General features: G+C 34.6%; 1 protein-coding gene across 1 annotated transcript in view; it reads right to left on the reverse strand.

Moving 5' to 3' along the window:
* LOC128982832 (uncharacterized) overlaps window positions 1-26813 on the reverse strand; it is a 323159-nt gene that overhangs the window by 172923 nt on the left and 123423 nt on the right. The window contains exon 2 of the mRNA XM_054401863.1: window positions 21602-21641. Within this exon, the coding sequence (XP_054257838.1) occupies window positions 21602-21608 (7 nt within the window). The 5' untranslated portion in view covers window positions 21609-21641. The remainder of the gene's footprint in view (window positions 1-21601; window positions 21642-26813) is intronic.

A 26813-nucleotide genomic window follows, 5' to 3' on the forward strand; every position in this document is an offset into this window, starting at 1 on the left:
CGGACAGCTCGCCTTGACTACTCCCTTCGCCTCTTCCTACGTCTCGGACCTGTTTTCCTCCCTTTTAATAGTAATTTAGGATTGCAGATACCTTAATCTAATCGTCATATACAGTTCCCAAACTCCGGATTGCTCGCCTTTACTACTTCCTTCACCACGTCCTACGTCACGGTCCTGTTTTCCTCACTTTCCTTAGCATTATTAGATTGCAAATACCTTAATCCATTGGTCAAAAACAGATCCCACACTCCAAACAACTCGTCTTACTAATTCCTTCGCCTCTTCCTACGTCACAGTTCTGTTTACCTTTCTTCCCATTGCATTTTAAGATTGTAGATACCTTAATCTAATCGTCATAAACAGTTCCTACACTCCGGACAGCTCGCCTTGACTACTCCCTTCGCCTCTTCCTACGTCTCGGACCTGTTTTCCTCCCTTCCCATAGCATCATAGGATTGCAAATACCTTAATCTAATAGTCATAAACAGATCCCACACCCCGAACAGCTCGCCTTTACTACTTCCTTCACTACTTCCTACGTCGCGGACCTGTTTCCTTCCCATCCCATAGCATTTTAGGATTGCAGACATCTTAATCTAATCGTCATAAACAGTTCCCACACTCCGGACAGCTCGCCTTGACTACTTCCTTCACCACTTCCTACGTCGCGGATCTGTTTTCGTCCCTTCCCATAGAATTTTAGGAATCCAGATACCTTAATCTAATCGTCATAAACAAATTCCACACTCCAGACTGCTCACCTTTACTACTTCCTACATCACTTCCTACGTCACGGACCTCAAGCTATTGTCGTCATTTGATTATATTTATGATCCATACCGTTACTGTTCTAATATCTGTGGAATAATGCTATCAGCTATTTCTTTATCTACTGCATTCAAAAGTCAACAGCTGTTCACATGCGTTTGTTTATGTGTCAAATACTGCTTCCATGAGGATTACATTGAAACTTTGAGACCTAGTGCGGCGAATTCCTTAGAGACTTTTTTAACGCCATATAGATGTTAGCACTCACCGATATGGTCTTTATCACCATGCAAAATTTGAATACGATTGATTCAGCCGTCTAGGAGGAGTTTGCGTATTACGAAATGCATAAGAGTCGACGTATAAGAGCTTCGCTCGCTCTGCTCAATTATAACTGGTGAAATACATTTAAATCAAAGTAAGAATTCGAAAATATAAAAATTTATGTTTTTGGTCGAGTGATACAGTAGATAAATATATGCCGAACCTTGATGTGTAATACGTGCGTGAATACCTTCAGTTTTAGACCTCGATCATGATAATCGGTCGGGTAGAAGAGCCAAACGAACTCGGAAACGAAAAACAAGATTGTTTAAATATAATAGATTTAATAAAAACTTACCTAGTTTCTGCACTTAAGATATCTGCATAGAAAGGCATTATATTTCATTTTACGGTTTACAAAATAGATACATCACATGCGATGTCGACTTTTGCATCTTAGTATTAAAGAATGAGTAGGCCTTCTATTTAATTCTCATACCAATTTGTTTCTGGTACCGTGTAAACCTATTTTGAACAGAACCTGGCACTGGTGCAGAACCCACATTGAAAGTGTGCCGATACATCACTAATGGAATTATAGTATATTTGTATTTCATTAGATAAGGTACCGAGAATCACTGTCATTGTGTGTTGATATGCTATGTCCAGTCAGCCCCACCACAGTATTGATCGCTGATTGTGTTACACTTTCAGCAGTAAATATTGCCACTAGATGCAGTGAACTGGACATCATTGTGCTGAAACTACTATTGATTATAATTAAAAATGAAAATAAAATACATTAGTAATTTAAAGCGACTTATATTTTAAAGTAGCCAATTCCACAGAACAGTTATGAATGCTTGGCTCATCCACAACGCTCATTATGATCCTCGTTAAGAACTGTCCAATATATCTCGTCAAGAAATACTCTTGCTCTACAGGATATTTATGCCCTCAGAAATAAGTACTCTTTACTTCATAATCCACTTGTTGAAAATATACCTACACTTTTACCATTTTATTTAATTATTTTACCAAGTCCATTAACTATTAACCATTAACCATTAATGGATAAAAAACTAATAAAAAAAATATTTTAAGTTCTTTCAGTTTATGTTTCTTAATTTCTTCGTTTATGAAAAGAATCAACTGAAACCCTTCACTGGAAAAGGCATTAGTATAATTGTTGACTACAAAGACCCCCATTACACGCTGTAAGTGTAAGTATAATGATAATGATGAATGATTTTAGGAAAAGGAAGTTATTAAATTTATAGACCAACATTTCTATTTTTCTGTCCATGATGGTTGGAGGGGGTTTAATAACTCAGAATCTGTTTACTATAGCAACTTTTACTTGAAAGTGGTATCGTTTTACTCTAAAAATAAGTGTTGGACCCTATTAAATTGCCCAGTTTGCGCACGGGTCCTCTCGTACTCCTTGAATGTAAGATGACAAACAACAAAGATGTTCTATGACATAGTATACGAGTATTGTAAATGTCATAAAAAGTCAAGTCTTACCCAAACCACAAGCGTTTTTATCTGCAGGCGAACAAGGCAACATCTTGATAGTTGGTTCTGTATCGGATAAGGAAATGTATGACTTACCAATGTGTTGGCATACCGAAAACATGTCTGACTTTAACCCTAACAATACGAACATATCGGTATTCATTCAGGGTCAAATTCCGACAGCTGCTGTCAACAAATTTTAAGAATAATTCTTATCGTTATTGCCATTAATTATAACCACAAGTTGGTGAATTATAAAATAGACCTACGTCTCAAGGACAATTCACTCCATGCCGTATTATTCCTACTAACCTTTTCAATCGGTTCGACCAGACCTATAACCCAGTAACCTAACGCATTTTACCTTGCATGAAATGGGGTAGTAGGTTTCTTTTTTTTGTGTTGTTTGTAATAGTACCGAGTTGCTAAATCCAAATTTTCGACCTTGGCGACCTTCCGGATCACCTCCAAAAAGCTTAAAAATCGGCGGAATTTCGCACTATTTTTACGTTTGTTCGATTTTGACCCCGAAGCATAACTTTTTCATAAAGAACAAACATAACCACTTTTAAATTACATTAAATTACCTATCTATTAAGACCAAAACGGTTATTACAGGCCTAATAGTTTTCAAGATATGACTCCGCAAACAACGGCTAAAATTACAAGTTTTGAATTTTTTAGTTTGGCAAACGTTAACCGTTGCGTTAACCCTAAAGCACAACTTTCTAATTATTTTTCATTAAAACAACCATAATTACTTTAAAACTACATTAAATTACTCACAATTTAAAACCAAAATGGTGATTATAGGCCTAACACATTGAGAGATATGCCTCTTCAAGGTTATAAAATCTTCCCTAAATGCTTGTATTTTAAGTTTCAAGCTATTAAATTTTGTCAAGTTTTATAAAAGAACTATAATAAGAAATAATCTAATTTATTTCATCTCAAGAACAGATTGTGTTATAAATTTAATTTTTGGTGGTAATAAATGTATTGTATCTATCTACACACACACGTACATTGTTACAATAAATGGTTTTCGGGTATAGAACACAGGCCTGTGACGAACGGTATTTATTTAATTTTATCACCGCGGGAGAAGGTTGGAGAACACTGAGGGCGACTGTGTCTGTGATTAGATGATCCTTGTATCTTTGGACATGGACTCGTCCTGTAGGGGTATCAGTTGAAGATTGACTTGTATGACTAACTTGAGACGTTTGGATGTGTGAACTATAATTTAGTTTTTCATTCAATTGAGACAAGGGTAATGGTGAAAATCCATGCGTGAAGAAGTGCTTTAATTCTTCATCTGACTGCTTCAGAACACATAGCCTGTGAAACAGTGTGAGGGGGTCATTAGTCACCTGTATATTGCCAACAGTATTAACATCAGAAGAAAGATATACTATGTTCGGCCGCTTAGAAAGCGACCTCCTCCAGCATTGGTTTAGCATTAGCGCGCAGGTCGTTTTCTAAGCGGCCGAACTATACTTTATTCTTCCTTTTGTATCTGACTTATTCATATTTTTCTCATAAAACTCTCAACATCGCTTCATTGCCAATATCTCTAGCCATATGACAGTTGACAGTTTCCTTCCAACAATTCCACTGCTTAAGCAGTGCCGGATTTAGGGTACTTGCGGCCCTAGGCCAAATTACTTGAGGGGCCATCCCCCTATGGTGAAAATGCCTTGCGATCGCGAAAGTAAGAGTGAATATCTCCTATGCATCAAGGGGACATCATTGTTGACACCCGTGATCGTGGATGAAATCGTGGACATCTCTCCTAAACCAAGTCAAAGCCATCATATCATCATCAGGACAAAGAAATGGTATAAAACTGTCATTTTAGGAACTTATGTAGTTCACACAAATTTTTCAGGGGGTGCAGAAAACCCAGAACCCCCGGTTCGCCCCCCTTGTGACTGTTCTAGATCCGCCACTGAAATGGTGAAGAACCCGTTGGTGGTTAATAACTGGTGTTTATTGAAATCCATCTTGTTTCCTAATTTCAACATATCCTGCAGGTACAGATGCGAACACTTGGCATAAAAGAAGTAATATATAGCATGGCAGAACGACAGCAAAGTTAAAACTTGTTTTCACTGTTGCCTCTTAATTCTTTATATCAATTCCTCTTGATAGTATAAACGTTATAATTACAATAGATTTCCTCCATAAAAAAAACTGGTTCTTTTAAAAAATTTGACCAAATTGAATAACTTGAATCTTAAAGTACAAACCTTTATGGAAGATATTATGAACCTTGAAGAGGCATATCTCTAAATGTGTCAGGCCTATAATCCCCATTTTGGTCTTAAACTGTGAGTAATTTAATGTAGTTTTATAGTAATTATGGTTGTTTTGATGAAAAATAATTAGAAAGTTGTGCTTTAGGGCAAACTTTAAAAAAATCAAAATTTGGTAATTTTAGCCGTTGTTTGCGGAGTCATAACTTGAAAACTATTAGGCCTGTAATAGCCATTTTGGTCTTAAATGATAGGTTATTTAATGTACTTTAAAAATGGTTATGTTTGTTCTTTATAAAAAAGTGATGCTTCAGGGTCAAAATCGAACAAACGTATAGTGCGAAATTCCGTCGATTTTTAAGCATTTGGAGGTGATCCGGAAGGTCGCCGAGGTCGAAAATTTGGATTTAGCAACTCGGTACTATTACAAACAACATAAAAAATACCCCCGCCGCAGCAAACCTGCAGACTAAGCGAATTTCCATTTGACTGATTTGATTTACACTGAAATGTCTATTTAAAAATATAACATTTATTCTCGATTTAAATAGAATTAGTTTAACAAGTACTTAGGTTTGCTGTATCAGGGAGGGTAAAACAGTTTTTTTTTTTGTAAAATGTTAATAGTTAGTAAGAAATAAAAACGATTTCCAAATTTGATCAAAATATGTTCATAAACAAGCAAACTACAACGTTCAGTTTACTTATTCTCCATAAGAATAACATGGGAATTTTAAATTGACAAGTTTTTTGAATTTTCTCCGTACCAATTAGGCGCATAATAACGCTTCAATATACTAAATTATTTGTTTTTTAAGCTCTACAAAATGGTTTTGAAAGAAATTGCTAATTTTTACGTTTTTTGGGTCAAAAATGGGAAAAACCTATTTTTACCCCATAAAACCCCCCGTAAACCCCCGTTCCCATGGTCCGATCATGCTGGATCGCGAACTCGTTCAAATAAACGTAGGTTTACACGTTTGTACCAAATTTCATCAAAATCGGATCATTTTTGCTCGAGTTATCGTGCTAACGGACACATATATATATATATATATATATATATATATATATATATATATATATATATATAATATATATATATATATATATATATATATATATATATATATATATATATAAATATATATATATAAATATATCTATATATATGTAAAAGGCAAAGCCCTCACTGACTGACTCACTCATCACTAATTCTCCCACTTCCCATTTACCTAGGAGGCTGAAATTTGGTACACTGATTCTTTAGGCATTAAATAGGAAAACTAAGTTGTTTTTATTCAGATCGGACTCTCGGGCTCCGCCCCAGTGGCTCTGCAGTTTCCCATGTTAACCTTATGAGAAATGGAATTAATGAATCTTAACAGCTGTTTCATTAAACAAGTTGGTTCTGTTCTATGATGTTCAATAGCATTAAAGTTACAAGGATTACCAACCAGGATGCAGCACTATTATTTCTTTTACATTTATGACAACAGCTAATTTGCAACCAAAAGGTGAGTGAGCATAGCGAACGAACTTCAACCTGGAGGCGAGTGAGCGTAGCGAACGAGCCAACCTGAAGGCAAGTGAGCGCAGCGAACGAGCTCCAACCTAAAGGTGAGTAAACGTAGCGAACGAGCTCCAACCTAAAGGTGAGTGAGCGTAGCGAACGAACTTCAACCAGGACGTGATTGAGCCATGCGAACGAGATCATCTTGAAAATTAAGATGTTAAACGGGGCAAAGCCCGCGGGTTACAGCTAGTATATATATATATATATATATATATGAATTTGAATGGATGGTGTTTTTGGCCTCTAGGGACCTCAAAACGAAAAAAAATCGGTCCCGCGTCCAGGTCTTACCATGAGTACTACGGTAATAGCTTATTCCCTATATGGGAAATTCGCTAAAAGAAACCTACTACCCCATTTCATGCAAGGTAGACCCTGATTTTTATAACAAGGTTACTGGGTTACTAAGAAAGGGTGTCACGTTGATCTATCTATCTACGCGCACAGTGTATGATACTTTATGTCGAATACGTTCGTTAGGGAAGGTAAGATAATGCGAGTTGTTCAACAGTGTGTTTACCTATCTAATTTTCTACGGCTACACATCCATAATTGATTTCAGTATCAAAAGATAATTGTACCACTTAGTTTGATAAAACTTTAGTTCGGAAATTAAAATTCGTAGGCTACCTTCTTATTTCGAAAACCCTAATTATTTGCAGTCAATACGTCCGAAATAACCTTACTACATCCTGTAGTGTTGTGATAAAAACCAATTGATATTGATGAACATAATATGACAGATATAGCCAAACTCTTCGATTTTAGACAGGCCTTTTTACTTGCAACCCGTTATAAAAGTTTCACTGGAAACAAAAAGGAAACAATTCAAAACTTGCTTTACCTTTAGTTAATTAAAACGCAACTCTGTTATTAATCATTCACAAACAAACTTCCTCAGTGTAAATAACGATAATTTTCTCCTGAAATAGTATTTTTTCAACATTTTCACATTCATTGTACCTAGGGCCTTTGACTATCGATACAGTCAATGCTAGGGCCTAAAATGTGGTTTTTCCGGATCGAGATAATTTTTTAGTTCGAGACGAAGTCAATAACTTAAAACGATTGAGAGCTACAAAACCCTTTCGGCTCGTGGTACGAACGCTATTTTATGCCACACTGTTCAAAACTGAGAAAATGTCTCAACACAGGTCTATTAGTCTTACTCTTATTAGTTTAAAAATAACTCCTGTAATACAGGTACTTGACGACTTCGAGCAACCGGTACACTAGTTCTTCTAAATATTTCTTCACATAACCTTAAAGTTGCAGTTGCGTTTACTATTATATAGACTAATTACTATTAATAATACTATTAATTAATATATATATTATTAATACTATTAATAATACTAATAGTAAACGCAACTGCAACTTTAAGGTTATGTGAAGAAATATTTAGAAGAACTAGTGTACCTACCGGTTGCTTGAAGTCGTCAAGTACCTGTATTACAGGAGTTATTTTTAAACTAATAAGAGTAATAACAGTCATAATTTTCGATGAGTTTAAATGATTTAACTTAAAGCTTATGTAACCAGCTCACGCTGTTTATAGCAGTTCGATAGGTGCATCTGGGGTCCAAAAACGCCCATTATTTCCCTCCCTGTAGCAGCAAACCTAGGTACTCATTAAACATAATGTTATTTAAATGAGTGAAAATCGAACCAGGGAAATGGAAATTTGCTGAGTCTGCAGGTTTGCTGCGGCAGTATAGATAGCCAAATAGTGTTTTTAATGTTACTAAACCCGTGTAGTCTACACATTTGAAATATAACATTGTTATTAACTTACACGAGTGTTTTGACGCACATTGTGTATGGAACGAGTCAAATGTGCACAGAAATGCTCCAGTAAAACATTTTCCTCCTCCTTTCTTTCACCGGTTAAGCCGACCATTTCTTTCGGTAATGATGTATCCGACTCTGGCTTGTAAGAATTTACATTCTGTTTTGCCTTGAGGTTGATATTTTATATACCTAAGGGGACAAAGCAACGTGACTAATATAGTGAAGCAATAAAGTATACATCATAGATGAACATAGCATTAATCGTGGTATTGAGGGCTAGTCCCTAGGACTTTATCAAATTACGTAATCTATCGCCTATGATAATTTACTATGAAAAATCTACCATGGGTTGATAATTTGACTTTTCTCAGTGTTGTATAATTTTCAGTTAATATCTACCAGATGGACATTATAAGGGTAGCTAGGTAAATCTCTTAACCACATAGACATACGTAGTTTGTCGATAATAAAGGTGCCGTATTTTATGCATAACTTTCTTATGCACAGTTAAAGTTTTAAACAATAACTAGTGGCTTGTAGGGACATAAGTCCCTAAAAAGCTCAAATGGAAAAGAAATTATTGTAATATTTAAACAAACTCAGAATCAAATTATATATGTGTCGCAGTACATCGCAGAATTGACTGGCAATTAAGTAATCCAAATGTTTGATAATTCACGATCAGCTGTATTGAAGTAAACAAAAATCAGCAGTAAATAGCTTCTAATGCTATTCTTATGGAAAAATTTTAAGTTATATCTAATTTTGTATTAAGATTTTGGGAATTTCACTATTTTTCCCGCCGTCACGGGATCGAGACCTTTAATTTGAGCCCTCATCTCCCGTCATTCTACGACTTCCCAGTCGCCCACAATTTTGACGCAAAGAATCGGCTTACGTAATTAATATATAGACTAGTGGCGTGTAGGGGCATAAGTCCCTAAAAAGCTCAAATGGAAAAGAATTTATTGTAATATTTAAACAAACTCAGAATGAAATTATCTATGTTTCAGGATAGATATCCCAGTACAACATATCTTTTGTGTAAAAAAAAACAGTTTGTCATTTGTCTTTGTTAGAGGTTTAACTGCTAATGAATAAATATTGGTTTATTAAGGCAGCTTTGGGTTTTTGGTTAATGCTGATTAAAAGGTTTCCAAGATTGAAATACAGTATTGGAAATTGTCTTCGTCAAATGAGAAAAGGCAAAAAATGGTGTGTTGACATAAACTTAGTTCTTGGTCAAAAACGCTTAATTAGCATCCCTACCCTACCCAGTTATTATTTCTAAGTCTATGCTCATTTTGTAAAGGTTTGACAAAATTAGTCTAAGGTAAAGGCATCCCATTGACAGAACTTAACCCTAAATTTGTTTCTGATGAACATTAAAAAAAACACTTTTTTTAGCCTAGTGTTAGTATATGTGGTGGTTATCCTCCTAAAGGTACGATTGATTTACATATTCTACCAAAAAAGAGCCTAATCAATGTCTAAATACCAACTATTTTGCGACTAGTTAGGGTTTAATTACCCAGTTATCGAAACTAATCACGACATAAATATTTTTGGTTAGTTTTAAGAAACGGAAATTACCTTCATGTTCTACTGTTATATATAGGTGCTCCCTTTACTACCGTGCTAGCTAGGCTATATTATTTGAACTTTTTTTGCTTGGAGCAACAAAGTACTTAAGTACTTAATGAACAAATACCTGTACGAACCTACTTCATCTTTATTCCCAAATTGTTTTCTAAGAGTAACCGTTGTAACCGAGTAACATATGTTTTGAAATCAAAACAAAGAAGATCTTCATTTAATCTTGAATCGTTTCTTTAATCTTAAAAAACAATTTATTTTAACTTTGACATAACTAAAAAGTCTTGATTATTATGGGTAACGTTTTCCCTTTATATAGTTGGTTTTATATAGTATACATTACATTGCAGAATTGACTGGCAAATGAGTAATCCAAATGTAATATTGCTTACTTGCTTAATGATAAATCACGATCAGCTGTATTGAAGTATCAAAAATCAGCAGTAAATGCCTTCTAATGCTATTCTTATGGAGAACATTTTACGTTATATCTAATTTTGTGTTAACATTTTTGCAGTTTCACTATTTTTCCCGCCGTCATGGGATCGAGACCCTTAATTTGAGCCCTCTCCCGTCGTTCTACGACTTCCCAGTCGCCCACAATTTTGATGCAAAGAATCAGCTTACGTTATTAATATATAGATTAACTAGTGGCATGTAAGGACATAAGTCCCTATAAAGCTCAAATTAATGTTAAACAAATTATTGTAATTTTTAAACAAACTCAGAATCAAATTATCTATGTGTCATATTATCTTTTTCATATTATCAGCCAGTTTGGTTTGTTAGGTTAGGTTTTGACGGTTTAATTTTATAATACTAAATTTTAAAATTAATTTTATAATAAAGAAATTTAAGCAAACATTCATTTGATTTTTTCTTATATATTTTTATATTATCAGCAAGTTTGGTTGGTTAGGTTAGGTTATGACAGTTTTTATAGTAACATTTTTTTATAATTAAAAAGTTAATTTTATAACTAAAAATTATAAAATTAATTTCAATTTTTCAACTTAGCAGTTAGCGGTTCTAGCGGCGAACTCTGACACTACAAGATATGTTAGCCATCGTCCCTCCCGTGTGCCCCACCGCTGTTTCATGTATTTCAGCTTAACCTAACCAATCAATAGTTTTATTAATACGTATGAAGTCAAACGGTGTGGAGCCCGTGGGTAACAGCATAGACTAACCAACCACAAGTAGATTTCTCATCGCATTGAAAATTGTGAAGCTCATTTTTCGTGTCTAGTTTATGTCAGGTGGCACTGGGCGTTAGTGTCGACGAAACTTAAGTTTCTATTATTTTAGGGCTAATTTCATGATTTATGCTTTACTGATTGGTTATATAACTAGGACACGAGGCAATGTTTAAGATTATATACTGTAGTTTTATTTGGTTAAACGAGGTTGTAAATGGCTGAAATACCATGAAACAAATTGTAAACAAACACGACTTCTACAGTGCACCGGACAGAGCTAACTATGTTTATTGGGATGATCCTAATGAGCTTGTAGATAGGTTAAGACTTTTTTTGGCTAAATCGCCAAGCCGGTAACTCAGGAGTGGATAATGAAATAGATTCCATTATTGAGGAATTGAGAGAAAGTGGAATTATTTATTAAATAAAAATATGTTTATAGATAAATTTTATCGTTTATATAATCCATATAATAAGTCTGCAGAACCCAGGGCTAGTCGTGAACCTACTTTAAATTTAAAAGACGATAGTTGGAATTGTTTAAACCGTAAAATTGGTAATGTTAAAGATGGGGAGTTTGTAGATGATGTATCAACTTTGGGGCAGACATTAACTAGAAAAGGTGATGTCTTTTTACAAGGTAAAACTAAATATGAGTTTTTACAATCTATATATATAAAAGGCAAAGCCCTCACTGACTGACTCACTCACTCACTCACTCATCACTAATTCTCCCACTTCCCATTTACCTAGGAGGCTGAAATTTGGTACACTGATTCTTTAGCCATTAAATAGGAAAACTAAGCTGTTTTTATTCTGATCGGACTCTCGGGCTCCGCCCCAGTGGCTCTGGAGTTTCCCACGTTAACCTTATGAGTTTTCATATTTAAATGGAATTAATGAATCTTAACAGCTGTTTCAATAAAACAAGTTGGTTCTGTTCTATGATGTTCAATAGCATTAAAGTTACAAGGATTACCAACAGGGTGCAGCACTATTATTTCTTCTACATTTATGACAACAGCTAATTTGCAACCAAAAGGTGAGTGAGCGCAGCGAACGAACTTTAACCTGGAGGCGAGTTAGCGTAGCGAACAAGCTAACCTGAAGGCAAGTGAGCGCAGCGAACGAGCTCCAACCTAAAAGTGAGTGAGCGTAGCGTACGAACTTCAACCAGGACGTGATTGAGCCATGCGAACGAGCTCACTTATGAAGTGGGGCAAAGCCCGCGGGTACAGCTAGTCTAAGAATAAAAATTGGAATGATAAAAAACAGAAAATTACTAATGTGGAAAAGGGTGAAAGTATAGATGATGTGCCCACTTTACAACAGACTTTAATACGAAAAGATGGTAAATTTGTTCAAGACGATAATAATTATGAATTTTTAGAGTCAGAGAATGGTGTTTGGAATGCTAAGAAACAGAAACTTAGCGATTTGATGGAAGGTACAGATAGTAAAGATGCTGTGAATGTTTCACAAGTTCTAAAAATGGAAGCAATGTATCGGGATTTTAATAATACAAGGTTAGTACGTGTTAGACCTACCATTGGTGACACTGACTGTGTTACAAAAGAACAGACTATAATTTTTAATAAAAAAACATAATTGTTGGGTCGCCAAAAGATTATTTATAAGGAATCTACCAGAGGGGGAACATTCGGATGATGTTTGTCTAATGTCACAAGCTATGCATTAGGATGGATCGAAATTTGTTTATGGAGAAACAAAATTTAATTTGATGGAATACAATCCTGATTTATTAATTGCTGACCCCACATCTTTGAGTGGATTTAAGTATATAGATAATAGACCATATAAACCAGAAAGCTATGTATTTAAAAGAATGGAAGATAATCTATTAAATGGGGCTAATGGTAATATATTTACAGTTAAAGGAAAGAGTGATGTTATAAAAAATGAATTAAATTGCATACGAACTTCATAAGCCTGCAAGAAAGAATTTCATTAGAAGGTTTAAAGTTTTGGGTTTAATGAAACCGTACAAATAGATTTAATTGATATGCAAAACTATGCTAGAGAAAATTCTGGCAATAAATATACTTTAACATTAATAGATACATTTTCTAAAAAAGCTTATGCTGCTCCGCTAAAAAAAATACAAGGTTGGTGGTTACAGAAGCCATTAAAACCATTCTACCAAAGGGGGTTAAAAACATTCAATCCGACAATGGAAAAGAATTTTTTAATCAATATTTTAGCAAAACTAATGAAAAACTTAAGTATTAATCACTACCACACATTTTCTACAACTAAGGCTGCAATTGTGGAGAGGTTTCAGAGAACTTTAAAGAATTGGTTATATAGGGAATTTAGTGGTCAGGGGAGTTATAAATGGTTGGATTTACTTCCAAAGTTAATTCGAAAATATAATAATAAGGTGCATAGATATATAGGTATGAAGCCTAACCAAGTGAATATTAAGAATAGTAAATATGTGCATGAGAGGTTGACTTCTAAAGTAGTGCAAGTTAAAAAGCCAAGATATAAGGTAGGTGATAGTGTGAGAATTTCCAAGTATAAACATGTTTTTAGTAAAGGATATAGGTACCCCAAATTGGACAGGGGAGCTTTTTACAATAGCAGAAGTTAAGAATACAAAGCCTGTGACTTATATCTTGAAAGATGAAAATGGTAATATAATCAGAGGAGGATTCTATACAGAGGAGTTGTTAAAGACCTAAAGTAAAAAAAGTATAAGACATGTATTTAGTAGAAAAGGTAATTAGGAGAAAGGGTGATTTATTGTATGTCAAATGGCTTGGGTTCCATGAGCCGGGAGGTGTTATCCATACAAATAATCACGACGGAACCTCTCCATGCCGAATTAATAAATAAAAGCACGGAACTGCCACTGAGCTGCAACATAGACTAAGCAAAACAAGTAGACTCCTCATCCCATTGTAAATATTGAAGCTTTGTTTTTCGTGTCTAGTTCATGTACGTCCACACCGATCGCTGGGGTAGACAACATTTTGTTTATATTATTTTAGGGTTATTTTCATGATTTGTGCTTTACTATATGGTTATACTAGCTGAGTACCCGTCCTTCGTACGGGGTTGGTATACAGTGATTATTGTAGTTAAATAGTCGTGCTTTGCATTTGCAATGATTACTATAATACTATAGTCAATGTTTACTATAACCTACGGTATACTATAGTCTATAGAATATCTATCATAGCCATAATGTTCTACCACTTTACCTAAACAATAGAAAGAAGTAAAGTTCTCACAATCCAGGTTTTTGTTGCTGCTTGGTTCAAATTAGCTGTCATAAATGTATGAAGAACTAATGGTGCTGCACCCTGTTGGTAAACCGTATAACCTTTTAATGCTATTGAGTATCACAGAAACAAATTGTAAGATAGAAACAGCTGGCAAAATTATTTAATTCCTTTTAAATATGAATACTCATAAGGTTTACATGGGAAACTCTAGAGCCGCTGGGGCGGTGCCCGAAAGGATTTTTGAGGTAAGAATATGTCTATATGTTAATTGGGAATTTGAGCTATCATCATACCAAATTTCAACACAATCCGACCAGTAGTTATTGCGTGATTGAACTTCAAACAAACAAACAAACAAACAAACAAATAAACAAACAAACACACAAACCTTCACATTTATAATATTAGTATCATAACTAGGAGACCAGTTATTGTTTATGATTAAATCGTTTTATTTGGTTAAATAAGGTTTTAAATTACTGAAATAACAAGAAACAAATTGTAAACAAAACATAGCCTCTACAGTTGGACGTACAGAACTAACAATAAAATACCCCCACCGCAGCAAGCCTGCAGACTAAGCGAATTTAAATTTGCCTGATTGGATTTACACTAAAATGTCTCCTTAACAATATCACATTTATTCCCTATTTAAATAGAATTAGTTTAACAAGTAGGTTTGCTGAAACAAGCAAGGGTAAAAATTGTGTTTTTTATGTAAAATTTTAAAAGGTACTGTAGTTTAGTAAGAAATTAACGTATTTTCCAAATTTGAACAAAATATGTTCATAAACAAGCAAACTACAACAGTTTACTTATTCTCAATAAGAATAACATGGGAATTTTAAAATTACAACTTTTTTGAATGTTCTCGTACCCATTAGGCGCATAATAACGCTTCAATATACTAAATTATTTGTTTTTTAAGCTCTACAAAATGGTTTAGAAAGAAATTGTGAAATTTTGTGTTTTTAGAGTAAAAAATGGGAAAATCCTATTTTTACCCCATAAAACCCCCCATAAACCTATAAATTTTAGTGAATTTCCTATATAAGCTATCACCGTAGTACTCATGGTAATACCCCTGGACCCGGGATGGCAAGGCGTATAAAAGAAGGTGTGTGCACGCACATCCCCCACCCCTCCAATCAGCCAATCAAGTATTTACTGTTTTACTGTTTTTCGGTTAAATGGTACCATATTACTGTAGTAGTGTTATATTGTATAACACTACTACAGTAAACATATAAAACTAAATAATTGTGTTATATATTCAATGCTGATTCCTAATGATTGTCATTCGAAAGTCTTTGGAAAATTACAAGAAAACATATGATTTGGTCAAATAAAAGGTAAAATAAAATAAAGGGTGGGGGTGGGGTGGCAGCGGAGTAGGGGAAGAGCCATATTCTGTCTCACTCTCACAGCTCGGTACCTATCTCTCTCTCTCGCACCAATGCTACGAGGAGGACGCTTTCTAAGCGGTGTCGTGCTCCGAGCGCCGCGGCTTAATTAGTGGTGCGAGCGCCGAAGCCATAAATCTTGTAAGGGTCTGCTCAATGAAGCATAAGTGACGAGGGTTAACATGATAATCTGTGGTACTTCTTATACCAATTCCCGCAATGGAGATGGTGTTATTCTTTCTAAAATACAGTTTAAATCTAAAGCCTGAATTTAAAAGAAGTGGCGATGGTTAATACCAGCCTATGTGGAAATATAAACAATTGGTGATAGTGTAATTTTTTTTTTTATACTGTTTAAATCTAATGTATAAATTGTAAAGGTATTTTGTACAGCTGTAAGTAAGTACACAAATTTAAGCAAGGGATTTTTATCCAGTTGCATTTTCATTGGCTGACTTGAAGTGCCAATAGGGTACGTACCATCGGTATGTGGAATACCACCCTCCCCCCTCCTCCACCTGTTCCTCCACCCTTAATTTTAAAATATTTGTCACTTTGTGTAAAAATCTTAACCGAGATCGAACTTGCAGCGACCCGAAAGGGGAATGCAAGTTTAGTGCGTGGCGGGTATTGCTACCGTAAGAAGAGGGAGAATAAGAATGGGTCTGTAGTTTGGCAGTGTGTTAAGGGAAAAAAAGGGTGTAAGGGAAAGTTAGTGTGTGTTAACGAGGAAATATTGAACGAAAACGAACACTCGTGTGTGCCCGACGAAGCTGCTGCTGATGTGCGCGTCGCTGTTACGAAAGCCCGAAAACGTACCAGGGAAGACACATACGATGCAGATAAAAAAAAGTTATTTCATTACATTGGTATAATATACTAAGTATCTACGAACTGACAATATTAAAGTGGTACTTATATTTTACAAAAAATATTAATAATTATAATCATAAATACAACTTCTAAGTGGTTTTTGGGTTACAAGTGAGATAGTTGCAATAGTAGTTTTTATTTAAAAACCAGATATAACAAAACCAACATTAATAAAACATGTGATTGAAATTTCTTCCATTTGTTTTGATTTTCTGATTATAAACTGGTTGATTTTTTGTCACCAGCCTAGCAGCCTATAAGACCCAAGTTATTTTTTTTTATTTCAAATTAATTTTTCGTGGTATTTTTTAGCTTATTTTAATGTAGGCCTATAAATGGATTCTGTTTTAAAGTGTTTGAATTTAAATTGCTAAAGTGTTTTTTTTATGTTAGGTAATAGTTTAGTATGAAATAAATGAATCTTCCAAATTTAATCAAAATATATTCATAAACAAGCACACTGAAACAGCTATTCTCCATTAGCATTTATCATATTCATTATAGTACAAAATTCATTATATAGGAATTTTATATTTACATTTTTTTGTAATTTTCTCCGCAACCATTAGATGCATTACGGCGCTTCATACTAAACTATTTGTTTTTTTGAGCTCTAGATTACCCCATTTAAAAAAATCAAATTATGACCTTATGAAAATAGACCTCTGTTTTGCAGAAATTTTATTTTGTTAGTCATTACATTGCAGCATTTGGAAATACTGTACCTCGTATGCATGGCTATGCATTACAGTTTTACAAATACATATGTGTGGACCTATTTGTTGAACACTTTGTCTTCTTCCAACTTATTTCGAACAGGACGTGTAATTTAGTTTTAGAATTTAGTATCCGCCGCGTCCGCTTGCTTAGCGATTTTTTAGAATATCGCGGCGGGAGTTTTGTCTATCTCGAATGGCCTATTAAAAGTAATTTAAAAGTAAAAAAAAAACTCTTGGTCCTAGTATTCTAAAACGTTTTTATTAGCTCGCTTCCTCGTCTGTTCGGTACAAATTTTGCAATCGATTTCAAGCAACCTCTCGATGAGCTAGATACTTGAGACTTGAATCATAGCTCACAAATCTATAACAATGCAATAATTAAATCATTTTATTTTCATATTTCCCTTGGGCTACTCCCCATTGGCTTCCAAATGGTTAATGTTTACATTTTGAAAAATGTAAATATATCAATTGAATTCAGTTAGTTCAAAGAGCAGAGGTTAAGAGGTACAGGTTCTGATCTCGAGAGATTCTAGTTTTATGATTATTAGAATAGTAGCATAGACAGTAGCAACAACATCTGTTTACAATTAATTAAACATACCTACACATTGAAGACTAAAAAGTATATCGTATTTTTTTATAAACAAAAAAGCGTTTTAAAATTCCACGTTTTTAAACACACTAAGAATGTATTAAATAAATAAATCTATACTAATATATAAAAATGAGATGGTGTGTGTTTGTGTATGTGTCTGTCTGTTACTTAATAACGTAAGAATCACTGAACCGATTGCAATAAAATTTTGTATGAAGGTAGCGTATAACTAGTTAACGTATAGGCCAATTCCTGTTATTATATTTCCTTTGGGCTACGCCCCATGGGCTTCCAAAGTTTCAATGTTTACATTCTGGAAGAATGTAAATAGTAAAAAATATTAATTGAAGTCAGCTGTAAATACTATAATTTGACATTAATCAGGGCATAAATTTCATTAATTTAAATATAAGTCAACAACATAATACATAACAGTTATTATTTTTAATCGTTCCATAGTTCAAAACGTGTATGTATTTGCATTAATTTACATAGCTTTTAAAACATTGAGTAAATAAACATAGTTACGTGGAGTGAATAAATACTTGTAGGATTTAAAACGAAACATTGGGCGCATGCAATAGATAACTAGTGTACATGTTGCTCGAAATCGAGCAATTGCAAAGAAGTATAGGATTTATTTATAAACAAATAACTTGTTTAGAAACTAATAACAGTCATAATTTCCGATGATTTTAAAAGAGTGAACTAAATAGGTAGTTTTTAGTAGTCAACTAATGGAAATACTCACAATTTACATAACAATCCTATTCCAGTTTAAAGAGTTAATTTATAACAATCAACCTGCCCATGGACGGGAAAAGGTAAGCTTACAATTTAAGTTTACGTAAAAAGGCTGTCAAATTTTATAAAGTACCGCACCTAAGCTATTTAGCCAATTTGTAGACAATAAGGTGTATGCTACTTTAAACTCTACTAAAAAACTGGCAGAACTCTGAAATGATGTTATTTATCACATGCTTACTCATATGCCAAATCCTTAAAATAAAAATTTTATAATTTATATCATTAAACACAAACTAACATCAAAAACTATACACATCTTTAATACAACATAGATAATTTACACATTGACTGTTTACAATTAACATGTGTTCTTCCTCTCACTTTTAATTTTGCTTCGCAACAGGAAAAATCTGTTTCATAATCATTGAAAATAGATTCATAATAAATAGTCTATCATAAAGTCTAAGATTAAATAAACCTATCACATAGTGGTTTTATTTTTCTGGATCAGCTGTCTGAAATTATAAAATAGGCATTTTTGACAGTTCTGGTTATTCACATTTAAATGTCAAAGCAAATGTAAACATGGTGAATTTTCTCATGCTTCCATGGAGACTCAATAGACTCAATAAGACTCAATAAGAATTTATTAATGCTATTAAACTTAGACCATTTATTAATAATTAAATTCTGACAACAGCTGGAGTTTCAAAACAATGTTTGTTTCCCATGTTAATCTTATGGAGAAATACGAAACTTTGAAAGGCCCCAGGGCCTCACTCTCTAATTATTTACCTAAAAAGAAAGTTTCCTGCACAACTTCACGTTACGCTCTTTCCAATGACACCAAAAACATGTCAATCGGTTTAGTAGTTTCGGAGGAGTAATTGTCACAAAAATCCTGCTTGCGTATTAAATAAATATATATATATATAGATATAGATATATAGATATATAGATATAGATACAATATGTTAAGATAGTAATTTCAATTGCTTGAGGATATATACTATAGTTATCGAGTTGCGACTCCTAAGACTACTTCTTATGTTAGCATTTATTTAAAAATCGTTTTAAATAAATGCTAACATAAGACATTGTTACATAATTGTATTTTACAAGTTATATTTTTTTAGAAGACAATGTTTACATAGACGCAGATGCGTCATGGCGACATGGATAATTCTACAAGTTTAAGTGTACACTTGATTTATCCGGTTCGGTAACGAGCTGTCAAAACTATCAAAACATAGTCAGGTAGTCCACGCGGCGCTCGGGCCACCCGGCGCTCGCGCCACGTAACCTTCTAAGCGGCTGACCTATATTGCCATATTCTGTTGAAGTAAAAACTATTTTTTCTGAATTCGTGGTTGAAGCTTTATTTTTGTTTTTATGTTTATGTATTAGTTTATCGACCATATGACTTATATTGCCGTTAGAGACGGCGATGAACTCGATGGTATTTATTTCTTCATTGTAGTCGTTACCGTTCATAGGAATAGATAGCAATCGGCTTACGAAACTGTGGTATGCTGCTATGTTATGACTTTGAGGATGATGTGAGTCCAGAGTTGATGTGAATTTTCTGGGATGATGTGGTCGGGTTTCTGTATATTTTAAATTGTAATTTATCCGCTGATCTATAAATTGTGACGTCCAAAAAAGTGAATGACTTGTTGTTATCTTCAACAACTAGTTTTGACTCTAAGGTCATAATCATGTTGTTATATTGAACAAATACAATAACAGATAAAGAAAACAAATAAAATATAACTATATGTTGATTTAACTTAATTAATTTAATTTAACTTAATTTAGAGAACCTTGATTTCTTCTTTGTTAAAATTGTGTATTATATAATGGCATATTTCTATTTTAGTGTAATTGAAGGATTTTTACGAGTTTTTAGCGAATTTCCCATATAGGGAATAAGCTATTACCGTAGTACTCATGGTAAGACCTAGACCCGGGACCGATTTAATTTTTCATTTTGAGGTCCCTAGAGGCCAAAAACACCATCCGTTCAAATTCACACACACACACACACATATATATATACACATATATATATATACATATATATATGTACATATATATATATACATATATATATGTGTGTGTGTGTGTGTGTGTCCGTTAGCGCGATAACTCGAGCAAAATGATCCGATTTTGATGAAATTTGGTACAAAAGTGTATACCTACGTTTATTCGAACGAGTTCGTGATCCAGCATTATCGGACCATGGGAAGGGGGATTAATGGGGGGGGGGGTTTATGGGGTAAAATTCGGGTTTTACCACTTTTAGCTCTAAAAACAAAAGAAAATAGCAATTTCTTTTTAAACCGTTTTGAAGAGCTTAAAAAAAGAAATTATTTAGTACATAGAAGCGCTGTTGTATGCCTAATGGTCACGGAGAAAATTAAAAAATAGTGTAATTTAAAATTCCCATGTTATTATGGAGAAAATACAAATTGTTGTAGCTTACTTGTTTATGGGTATATATTGATAAAATTTAGCAAATTTATTTAATTCATCCTATACTATTGACTATGGTCAAAAAACACTTTTTACCTTCCCCGTAGTATCAAACCTAAGCACTCGTTAAAGCTAATGTTATTTAAATAGGGAATAAATATGTCTTATTTTTGGAAAGTTCAAATTTGCTTAGTCTGCAGGCTTGCTGCGGTGGGGGTATTAATGCTTAAAATGAATTTAAAAGGGTACTAGAGTTTATAAGGTATTCACCTATATATAATATACTATATGTTGTATGGTAACTATAATGTGTATGTGTCATACACAAACTGATACAGATATACTTACTTATACTCATGAACACAAACTCACAGACGTAAAGAAACATATAAATATTTCAACCAAGTATAAATAAGGTATGTTATCAACTTTATTTTTCCGGAAATTGATAGCCTTCAAATAAACATGAACAAGTACCGAAAACCTTTAGAGAAAAGCTTAAGTTAGTTGACAAACGTACATCCAGAACATACATTTATTAAAGTAAGTTGCAAACATAACTTACGTATCATTTCAGATTGGTGAAGACTCGGTCTGATCTGCACCTGTAACAAGCAAATCATAAAACTCCAGCCAACAAACAAGGGCTATTAAATTGCATTTGAATAAATATTATTCATTGAAAATAACACAAAATTGACCATATAACCAGGACAGAATGAAATATGTTTTTATAATACATGAAAATCAAACCACACTTTTTTGGTTAGTCGGACTTAATCAATTGATTGGATTAAGTCTGATGACAAGGGGAGAAGCGCCATTACGAGCCTTGGTGCTTAACAATTGAGTTATGCAAGTATCTGGTCTAATGGCTGCTGTTACTCTCTCTGCCTACCCACTAGACTTACTTCGTGATCCACTATCACAAAAACCTTTGATAAAACGTTATATCACATTTTAGTAAACATTAAATCTATCTATCTATCTATCCATCTATCTTCTATCTATATATTAATTACGTGAGCCGATTCTTTGCGTCAAAATTGTGGGCAATTGGGAAGTCGTAGAATGATGGGAGAGGGCTCAAATTAAAGGTCTCGATCCCGTGACGGCGGGAAAAATAGTGACATCTCCATAATTTTATCACAAAATGAGATATAACGTAAAATGTTCTCCATAAGAATAGCATTAGAAGCCATTTACTGCAGATTTTTGTTTACTTCAATACAGCTGATCTTGATTTATCATTAGGCCAGTAAGCAATATTACATTTGGATTACTCATTTGCCAGTCAATTCTGCACTGTATGCACTGTATACTATATAAAACCAGTGATAACGTTACCCATAATAATTAAGACGTTTTAGTTACGTCAAAAATAAAATCAATTGTTTTCAAGATTAAAGAAACGATCCCAGATTAAAAAAAGAACGTTTGCTTTTTTTATTTCAAAACATCTGCTTTAATATGTTAAAGATTAATTACAAACTTTTTTGTAAATTTAACAACCTTTATATTTGCGATTTATTGTAGTGCTTAATCAATATTTTGTATGAAGTTGAATAACCTCAAAGACCCCTAGAAAATCAATTTGGGAATAAAGATGAAATAGGTGTTCGAACAGGTATTCGTTCATTAAGTAAGTTTTATGACGAGTTCCAATGGGCGGAAAAAAACAATATTGTTTAGAGGATATTTTAACCAGGTACTGCCTGTTGCTCCAAGAAAAAAAGGTTAAAATAATATAGCCTAGCATGCACGGTAGTATAGGGAGCACCTATATATAACAGTAAAATATATTGGTAATTTCCGTTTCTTAAAACTAACCAAAAATATGCATGTCATGATTGGTTCCGATAACTGGGTAATGGAACCTTAAACAGTCGCGAAATACTGTAGTTAGTGGCCAGACGTTGATTAGGCCCTTTTTTTGATAGGATATGTTAAGTTAAACACACCTTTAGGAGGATTACCACCACATTACTTACACCAAGCTAATACGGTAGTAGTTTTCAATGTTGATCAGAAACAAATTTAGGGTTAAGTTCTGTCAATTGGATGCCTTTACTTTTCACTAATTTTGTTAAACCTTTACCAAATGAGCATAAACATATAAATAATAACTGGGTCGGGGTGCTAATTTAGTGGTATTGGCCAAGAACTAAGCTTATCTCAACACACCTTTTTTTGCCTTTTCATATTTGACTAAGACAATTTTCAATATTTCAATCAGGGAAGTCTTTTTTCATCATCATCCAAAAGAACAAAAAGCTACCTTAGTAAACCAATATTTATTCACAAACATGTTTGCTGCATTAAGCAGAGTTAAACCTCAGGAGTCATTCAAATTATTTATTGAAAATAACATAAACAAAAGCAAACAAAGATAAACAACAAACTGTTTTTAACACAAAAGATATGTTTTACTGGGATATCCATCCTGACACATAGATAATTTGATTCTGAGTTTGTTTAAAGATTACAATAATTTGTTTGACATTAATTTGAGCTTTTTAGGGACTTATGTCCCTACAAGCAACTAGTCAATCTATATATTAATTACGTAAGCCGATTCTTTGCGTCAAAATTGTGGGCGACTGGGAAGTCGTAGAACGACGGGAGAGGGCTCAAATTAAAGGTCTCAACCCCTTGACGGCGGGAAAAATAGTGAATCTGCCAAAATGTTTACACAAAATTAGATATAACGTAAAATGTTCTCCATAAGAATAGCATTATAAGGCATTTACTGCTGATTTTTGCTTACTTCAATACAGCTGATCGTGATTTATCATTAAGCAAGTAAGCAATATTACATTTGGATTACTCATTTGCCAGTCAAAGTCAAAGTCAAATCGTTTATTTCCAAAAGTTAAACAATACAATAAACAGATACAAATTATAAATAAATATATTTTTCCTACAGTCACCCGACAAAGTTGGCTTCCCTGTACTGTTTATAGTACAGAAAGCTGCTAATTGCTGCATATTTATACTTTGCCGTACGGTTTATACTTTTCCGTACGGTTTATACTTTGCCGTACGGTTTATACTTTGCCGCACATCAGGATTCTAACCAAACAACACAAAACAGCGTGGTTTTATTATGCACGTAATCCGTGTACGCTTGGAAATAGGTTGGCAACACTTAAAGATAATAATTCTATGAGCAGCTGATTGACTATTATAACTACGATTTAACCTGTCATTTCGTGTTTATAGTTTCGGTATTTCTGAACTTTCTGGACTTTTCTTTTAAACGTTTTTAAAACATTCCTACGATCTTAATAAACAAGAAAATACCTTTAAAGCATTTTTTTAGGCGCGGAAACCACTTCAAATTACTAAAACATACGGAACTATATTCTCAAAACGCGGAGCACATTTCTTGCCGAGGAAAAATAGCGGAGTGATACGGACTGCGGGTACTACTTTCTCTAGGGCACCATTTGTGTTGCCAGCTGAACCTAAAAAAGTGTTGTATGGTGTTTGAAAGATTAATTATTTATATGCTTTATAGTGACTGTAGGAAAAATATAATGTGTAACACGAGTGAAAAAGGCCTTTGCTGCACTCGAGATCATAAACATTGTAAACATTGCTCTCGTGTACAATTATATGGGGATTTTATCAGCGCTTCCGTAGCCGTCCGGCCAATGCTGGCAAGCCACGTACTCACCTTTCTTTTGTACACCGGGACACTGCTCTCCTCATACTGCAGGATTTGTGGCGGAAGATTGCGATATAAGATATGGGCGATAAAATATGGGTTACTTTTTAGGGAGGTTATATTTAATCTAGGAAATTGGTAACCAAAGTTGATTCTATGTCTTGTGGGATAGTTATGCTGCAAATTGGTAAAAAGGTTGTTTTTTTTACCTAAGAAAGACTAAAAGAGTTTTAACAAATAACTGTCGTATATCATGAACAGAAAAATCTGAGTACAGATCCACTGTTGGATATCTCGATGGTTTGCTTAGGACTGTTTTGATTAATGACCTCTGCGCAACAGCCAGAGGCTCAAGCATAGAGGCCGAGACACCGCCCCACGCCAATATACCATATTGAAGCAAAGACTGCACGTAAGCATAATAAACTGTCCTACAGTAATCCGTGGTCAGAACACCAGCAAGTTGAGAAAATGCATATATGAGCTTTCTAAGTCGTTGTTTGAGATAATGAATGTGGTGAGTCCAACTGAATTTTTGATCAATTATAATTCCTAGATAAGCGTACTTCTCTACCCGCTCTATGACGTCACAAGTACAAGCCGCAGACCGAAAGTCGCCGCAGGTATGAAGAAATAGTTGCCTAGGGCTAGGGTCACTTTCACTCTTAAAAAATATTGGTAAACTTTTTGTTTTATTTATGTTAAGGGTTAACGTGTTTTGGTCTAACCAGCGTTTAATTTTATAAATGTCTGTAGATGCGTGTTCATATGCCTCATCCCACGTGCGGACCCTCCAGGTTCCCCACGTGGTTCACTAAAGAGCTTAAGCTCTTAACTATTGAAAAAAACGTCTTCATAAGATCTACAAGTTGAACCTGGACGAAGCTTCCTACTGTCGTTTTTTCTGACACCAGAGCTCAATGCAAGGCCTTGTCCACAGCCTGTTTTACAAATTACATTAACCACGTGGAAGATGTCCTCCCACAAAACCCCAAGATTTTTTGGTCCTATGTAAAAAGCCTCAATAGCTCAACCTCATTCCCCACCTCAATGTCTCTAAATGGAACTACCTCCGATAGTGACCAGTCAGCTGCCGAGTAATAGCTTGGGGAACCAGGAGAAGTATGTAGCAAATATGCTACATATTTCTCCTCAGTGTTTGCCCAGGATGACGTACCACCTGACTGCTTCACCCCTGTGTCCCAATTAATGGGGTCCCACTCGTTCTACCCTATCCAAGTGCATGAAGTCCGCCAAGCAATTTTAAACATTGATGCAAACAAAGGTTGCGGTCCCGATTCCATCCCGCCGGCTGTTGCAAAGCACTGCCGCCGCCTACTGGAGCACCCACTTACCAATCTCTTCAATCTGTCTCTGTCAAATGGTATTTTTCCCGACATCCTTAAACCAAGTCATATAATTCCAGTTCATAAAAAAGGACCTATAAATGACGTCAAGAAGACTTCGAGAAAGTCGTTCTGCCTAGATTCAAGTCCATCATCTTGCCATTCGTCTCCCCCAATCAACACGGCTTCTTGACTGGCCGCTCCTCTTCCACAAACCTGATGATCTTTGCAACAGATATCTTTGATGCGTTTGCCAATCTTCACCAAGTCGATGCAATCCAACTCCATTTTGCGAAGGCTTTCGACTGTGTCAGTCATAGGCTCCTAGTGGAAAAGTTAAGGACCTTCAGCTTTGACGGCTGTTTGATTCGATGGATTCGCAAGACAGAGTCCTACAAGTCAGGTACAACGGTTCATTTTCTCATCACTTTTATGCCACCTCGGGAGTTCCAGGTTCCTTGCTTGGTCCCATACTATTTATCTCGTTTATAAATGATATCACTACAGACCTTCAATGCAGCTTCCAACTATTCGCTGATGATCTTAAGCTCTACCAAACATTTTCATCCATTGATGACCTTGACATTCTCCAGATTAGTATAGATTCTGTAGCCAGGTAGCCAGGTCCATTAGGAACAAGATGTCCATAAATGTCAGCAAATGCAATTATATCACCTTTCATCGTATATCCAACCCCGTCCGGAGGAACTATACAATTGATGGCAAAGAGCTCGCTAGATGCTCGGAGATTGTGGACCTCG

This window comes from Macrosteles quadrilineatus, unplaced genomic scaffold (genome assembly GCF_028750875.1).
Source record: "Macrosteles quadrilineatus isolate MER2022 unplaced genomic scaffold, UCM_ALF_1.0 Scaffold_1__1_contigs__length_201487025, whole genome shotgun sequence".
NCBI lineage: Eukaryota > Metazoa > Arthropoda > Insecta > Hemiptera > Cicadellidae > Macrosteles > Macrosteles quadrilineatus.